Source organism: Octopus sinensis, linkage group LG22 (genome assembly GCF_006345805.1).
Source record: "Octopus sinensis linkage group LG22, ASM634580v1, whole genome shotgun sequence".
NCBI classification, from domain to species: Eukaryota; Metazoa; Mollusca; class Cephalopoda; order Octopoda; family Octopodidae; genus Octopus; species Octopus sinensis.
Window position 1 is genome coordinate 23,010,554 of NC_043018.1, and position 7,500 is coordinate 23,018,053.

Sequence of the window (7,500 nt, forward strand, 5' to 3'; positions counted from 1 at the left end):
AAATTCCATCGACTCCAAGTAAACTGACTGTAAAGACTATTGTTAAAGGTTTAGCATTTACAGAGTTGGGGGGGGGGTTAAGTGTTTAGTGATAACAGCCCAAAACGTGAACGCAAGATGAAAATTGCAGGAGTTTACAATTAGCTCAGTTCCTACATTGAGCAGTGCAAATAAACGATGTACCACAAGCATCAAACAACTTTGGACGAGGTTTTCCCCTTAACCAGATATTGGTGATGTATCAGGACAATTAACTCCCGAGGACAATTAACCACCCCCCATAGGACAATCCCCCCCCCTGACGACAACTACCCCCTAGGACAATTGCCCCCTCCCCCTTGCTTAATTACCGCCTCTCTAATATATTGTGATATCATTGGTGATGATGAATTATATTCTTATTCAGTCATTCGTTTCTGTCATTTGATTGCGGCCATGCTGGAGCTCCGCCTTGAAGGGCGTTTTTCGTCGAACAAATTGTCCCTAGTGCTTATTGCTTTTTTTTTAAGGGTAGTACTGACTCTATTGTTCTCTTATGCCGATCCGCTAAGTTACTGGGATGTAAACACACCAATACCGGTGGGAGGACAAACACAGAGACAAAGACACACTTTGGTCGGCTTAAGGCTATAGTAAAAGACACTCGACCAAGGTATCACGCAGTGGGACCGAACCCGGAACCGTGTGATTGGGATGCAAGCTCCTTACCACACAGCCACGCCTGCGCCTGAAAAATATGGAACGCTTCACGAATCTGCGTGTCAGATTTGCGGCAGATGGGGGCAGATAGTGTTTTTCATCCTCTCAGTAACAATCATTCCATGAAATAAAGTCGACCTCAGCGGCATTTGAACTCAGAACCAAGCGGCTGACGAAATACCGCAAGGCATTTCGTCTGGCCTGCGTGATACCTTGGTCAAGTGTTTTTTTACTATAGCCTCGTCTCCTCTGGAAGTCTTTTCAGTTTTTATTTTACGCCCTTAACCCGAAGGATTCCTCTATTAATATTATTTTAATGTCAATTTAAATCTCTGCAAGTCTTTTCCTAGTCTTTTCATTTCATTACGCCCATAACTCAAGGGATTTCTGCATTAGAATTATTTTTCACTAGCAGTATCGCCCGGCGTTGCTCGGGTTTGTAAGGGAAATAACTATATAAGCATTTTTAGAGAGTTATAGCCAAAAAATAGCAAAAAAATGCATTAAAAATGGGAAAAATTGATGGTAAATTTTTTTTAAATCGTTGACTCATCGTAGACATTTTTAGAGAGTTACTTCCCTTATATAATAGCGAAAAAATGCATTAAAATGGAAAAAAATTATGGTAATTTTTTTTTAAATCGTAGACTCATCGTAGACGCGCGCTAATAACCAGAAGGGCTCGATATGAATTACGACTATAAGATACCCGGTTTTGGTTAAACTGCACCGCAAAATGTGGGAGTAGTTAGGAATCTAAATCGTAGGAGACAGACACACAACTTCACTTTTATATATAAAGATGTGACAATTTATCTCTTCTCAACTCTTTCCTGGTTCTTCTTATTTCTTTCTCTTCGTTCATGTTTTCTTTCGTTCAATGAATTATTCATTCATTTTTGTTCATTTTTTCCCCCTCTAGTGAAAAGTTTTTGGTCAATTCACTCATCCGGATCGGAAGAATATACAAGAAAGTCATTTACGAACAATTCACTAATGGCCAGTTCAACAAGATCAAACCAAAAGAGAAATGGATGGGATTGCTCGGACCAGTTATACGAGCAGAGGTTGGGGACACGATCGTCATACATTTCCGGAATATGGCTACTCGCGAATTCTCTGTCCACCCTCACGGTGTGAGATACACAAAAGGAAACGAAGGTTAAATTACTTACCATTTTTTTTTTCAATTTACACATAATAGGCGCAGGTGTGGCTGTGTGGTAAAAAGCTTGTTTCCTAATTACATGGTTCCGAGTTCAATCGCACTGTGTGGCAATTTGGGCAAATGTCTTCTACTACAGCCTCGGAGTTGAGTAAACCATTTCACATGAAATTTCACAGACAATGTTTATGTATATATGCATATATATATATATATATATAATATATATATATATATATATATAGCAATAAGAAAATGGAGGAGATCAATAGGTGATTCATCAACTTTTAGACATTATATTATGTTAACTTATTTATTTATTTACTAAACTGATAATTACAATAATATACATACATGTATAACATACATGTATGCTTTACATATAAGATAAAATATAGTAATTATATTTGCAAATATATATATATATATATATATATATATATATATATATATATATATATATATATATATATAAACATTGTTTGTCTGTGAAATTTCATGTGCAATGGCTTACTCAACTTGGGTCTTTCCTAGTAGAAATCGAAAAAAAATACTTACCTGAAGTCCCTCGTTTTCAGGTGTCTACCATATCACCAAGATAAAAGATATAATAATAATAATGAAATTATTGTATACAGTGCTCAGGTGCACCACAACTTGTCAAAAGTGCGTATAAAAAATATGCAGTAATGTACAAATGTCTGGGAAGTGAACAGTGTATGAGTCAGATACATGCTTGCGTGTGTATGGAGGGGAGAAAATCAGGTGATAGAATTATAACATTTATGATAGCATTTTTTCCCCTTTCGTTTCATTTTCTTCTTAGTATCATTTTGCTGGTTATGTGAACATTGTTCGAAAATAATTGTTCGGAAACAATTACTACTGATATTACTTTTTTCCGCAGGTGCGTTATATGTGGACAATACATTTGGGCCTTTGAAAAAGGACGAACATGTGCAACCCGGAGAGAGCTACATGTACACGTGGGACATCACAAGCGAATTTGCACCACCCGCAGGAGATTCGGCTTGCATCTCATGGGTATATCACTCACATATCAACACGCCAGTCGACACAAACTCGGGTCTCATCGGTCCGCTCATTACATGTAAACGAGGTGATTAAATCGATTATTATTATTATTATTATTATTATTATTATTATTATTATTATTATTATTATTATTATTATTATTATTATTATTATTATTATTATTATTATTATTATTATTATTATCATTATTATCATTATTATTATTATTATTATTATTGAGTGAGAGAGCAGTTCATGCCATCAAAGTGACACTGGGGTAAAATATACGAAGCCCAATATACCCATCATGACTACCCGTCTGATAAAGGTACACCAGGCACATGCATCACAACCATATGTGCGCGACATGGTGATCTCATATCAAGATAAACAGCACATGACCTTGCAGGTGGAGCCCAGTTAGAATTTTCTTCAGGTTGAGTAGCCCATCCTGCTCAAAAGGTCCCTGAATAAGGGTTGCTTTAGGATGTTGAACGAAACACCTATGTTTCCAGAGGTGAACCATTCAAACTCCAAAGAATCCCTCTCAACACATGGCCATGATGCTCCCCCACTACTTCTGCTCGTGATCAGAGATGCACGTATTGTCAGCCACTAAGGGACATGCTCAACTGGTTACGGTCAAACAACTGACAAGCAAATCTGTGGTATTGAGCAGATATTATTATTATTATTATATTATTATATTATTATTATTATTCATTATTATTATTATTATATTATTATTATATTATTATTATTATTATTATTATTATTATTCATTATTATTATTATTATTATTATTATTATTATTACTATATTATTATTATTTATTATTATTATCATTATTATTATTATTATTATTATTATATTATTATATTACTATTATTATTATTATATATTATTATTATTATTATCATTATTATCATTATTATCATTATTATTATTATTATTATTATTATTATTATTATTATTAGTGTTGTTGTTATTATCATTATTATTATTACTATTATTTTACTATATTGGTTACTGATCTTGCATGATAAATCTGTGCTATTTTGAACACCCATCTCGCACACACACTCCTTTTTTATCTGTTTTTTTCCTCTCACACGCTTTCCTGACCTTTTCCTGCCTATACATACATACATATATACATACATACATACACATACATACATACATACATGCATGCATATATACATGTGTATGTATGCTGCTTACAGCAGTGCTTGTACGGAAGGTGCGTAGCGTGTGACCGTTGCATTGACCATGACAAATAAAGTTGAACAGAGAATCTTCATCAAATTTTGGGAAAAGCTTGGTGATATCTGCTCAGAGGCCTGCGCCACGTTTTCAAAAACTTTCCATCTTTCTCGACATAATCAAGATCTTGTGCAACTGAAACCCGAGCGTCATTTTGATCAGTTGAAAGCAGTTTTGGCTCAAACTTGGCAGACGTGTTTCATACCCAAATCTTCAGTGATGATGGACTGAACTGAACCGTAATTAATCTGCACATCCTCTGATAACTCATGGATGGTGATTCGACGATTTCCCCTGACAGCTACGCGCACATCTGCGATGTTTTTTCTCAGATTTGCTGGTTACGGATATCCCAGAACGTTCGTCAGTATACACATTTTTTCCGCCACCTTGGAAATGTCTGAACTACTCGTACACTTGTAAGCCGCCCATACACTCCTCTCCATACACTTTCTGCGACTTTGCGCAGGCTTCTGAGCAGGTATCGCCATGACAACTTTCTCTGTTATGTTCAATGCGACGATCAGATGCTACACACCTTCCGTCCAAGCACTGCTGTAAACAGCGCAAGTGAGTTAAAACGTGAAACCTTAGTACGCATGCAGAGCAGAGTTCAAGGTCATTCTGTGCCAAGTGGCTTCAGTGTGCTTGCTCTAGCTTTGTTACTATAGCAACAGTCCGGATACTTATAGATCAAACCTCATATCTCTCTCTCTCTCTCTCTCTCTATATATATATATATATATATATATATAATATATATATATAATATATATATATATATATATAGGCACGTATTTTTATGTATATATATATATAATATATATATATATATAGGCACGTATTTTTATGTATGTGTATATAAATATATATATATATATATTATATATATATATATATATATATATATATATATATATATACATACATACACACCTAAATATATATATTTCCAAACACAGGGCTCCGGGTTCAGTCCACCTCGACATCCGAAACTCGGAATTTTATCATGGCTACCGAATAATTGTCACATATTACATTTACAGATAAATTCCTCTATCACACATGCATATACACACATATGCATATACATATATATATATACATGCATATATACATGTATGTATGTCTATATATATATATACATACGTGCACTCACGAGGATCATCATTTCGATTTGCACGGCGATTTGCGTAACTAATCTTTTGTGTTAACCGAGGACCAGCTTTGAGTGTGTATGTGTGTGTGTGTGTGCGTGTGCAAATGTGTGAGTCTATCATCTATATGTCTTTGTACTTCCGTGTTTGACACTATCTTTATATCGAACTATCTGTTTATAACGCTATTTAGTTATCTGTTATTATTTCTTTCTGTCAAACATAATTCGTTCCCTAATTTCATTCATGTAATTCTTATGCATTTCCACTTTTTCTCTCTTTCTTTCCCTCTCTGCTTTGAACTCTACTTGTACGGCCACCAACACGGACTCAACATTCAACCATCAACTACTGTTAACGTCTACCAACCTCCAACAACGCCAAATTGTCTATCACACCAACTCTAACCATCAAACACCTACATTGACCATTTCAAACGATCGTAACAATCGCCCGACAACACCATTTAACATTGCTATACATTAACGTTAACCATCACCACCAACGTCAAACATCAACCGTCATCACTGACTACCACCGTCCAATAATCAACATCGACCTCGTCATGGACCGTCAAAAACAAACGTCAATATTGACCGTCACCACCAATATTGACGTCAAACATCGACCGTCATCACTAACTGTCACTTCAAAAATCAACATTGACCGTCACCATGGGCTGTCACCGTCAAACCTCAATATTGACCGTCACCACCAATATTGACCGTCACCACCAATATTGACGTGAAACATCAACCGTCATCACTGTCACCGTTCAAAAATCAACATTGACCGTCACCATGGGCTGTCACCGTCAAACCTCAATATTGACCGTCACCACCAATATTGACGTGAAACATCGACCGTCATCACTGTCACCGTTCAAAAATCAACATTGACCGTCACCATGGGCTGTCACCGTCAAACGTCAATATTGACCGTCACCACCAATATTGACGTGAAACATCGACCGTCATCACTGTCACCGTTCAAAAATCAACATTGACCGTCACCATGGGCTGTCACCGTCAAACGTCAATATTGACCGTCACCACCAATATTGACGTCAAACATCGACCGTCATCACTAACTGTCACCGTTCAAAAATCAACATTGACCGTCACCATGGGCTGTCACCGTCAAACGTCAATATTGACCGTCACCACCTAACATCAACACAGGTACGTTGCGAACCGATGGCAGCCGTATTGACAACAAAAAGGAGTTTATCCTACTTGCCAAAACTTATGACGAGAACGTGAGCTTCTACAGCGACGAGAACCAGAAGAGATGTGGTGATCCGAACGAGTGCAAAAAGTTAGCGGAAGAAGAAGATGAAGAATACATGGACAGCAACCTAATGAGAACGTTTAATGGTTACGTTTACGGCAATGGTCCACCATTTGTCCTAAATGCAAACGAGGAGGTCATCTGGTATGTAATGGGCATGGGAAACGAAGCAGGCATACACGGTATTCAGTTTGCTGGACAAGTCATGAGAGTACACGGACAAGTGTAAGTCTGGGATATTATTATTATTATATTATTATTATTATTATTATTATTATTATTATTATTACTTTTTTTTTCTTCTTTCAAATTTTCTTCCATTTCTTGCCGAGTGTCTTCCCGACTCCTAGGGCAAAGAAACTCATAGTGTATATTGGTAGGCCATTAAACCAAACTCAGTAGTTCGTTCATTTTTTTTTTTTTTTTTTAAAGTTAAATTAAAATACATGAGCAGCAACAGTTCTCACATCGACAATGCTCTTCTCAATACGTGTGATGTACCAGTTATTATTATTATTATTATTATTATTATTATTATTATTATTATTATTATTATTATTATTATTATCATTATTATTATTATTATTATTCTATGTTTCACTTTTGCTTTATATTTGTACAATTTGGCTCCAAGTCTCACCCAGAGACCTCAAGAGACAACAGGCTGGAAGTTCGTGATGTTGTTATGCCTAGTGTGCCATATATTTGGTTTTGTATTTAGTGTTGTACTAGTGAATGTCTAAAAAAAATTATTATTATTATTACTATTATTATTATTATTATTATTATTATTATTATTATTATTATTCTATGTTTCACTTTTGCTTTATATTTGTACTATTTGGCTCCAAGTCTCACCCAGAGACCTCAAGAGACAACAGGTTGGAA

The 7,500-nt window shown here is 35.7% G+C and overlaps 1 protein-coding gene across 1 annotated transcript in view; it reads left to right on the forward strand.

Moving 5' to 3' along the window:
* Nucleotides 1-1,586: 1,586 nt before the first annotated feature.
* Nucleotides 1,587-7,500, forward strand: part of LOC115223127 (hephaestin-like protein) — a gene marked incomplete at its 5' end in the record, with an annotated part of 31,027 nt that continues 25,113 nt past the window's right edge. The window contains 3 exons of the mRNA XM_029793539.2: nt 1,587-1,860; nt 2,772-2,984; nt 6,504-6,837. Coding sequence (XP_029649399.2) covers nt 1,587-1,860; nt 2,772-2,984; nt 6,504-6,837 — 821 coding nt within the window. The remainder of the gene's footprint in view (nt 1,861-2,771; nt 2,985-6,503; nt 6,838-7,500) is intronic.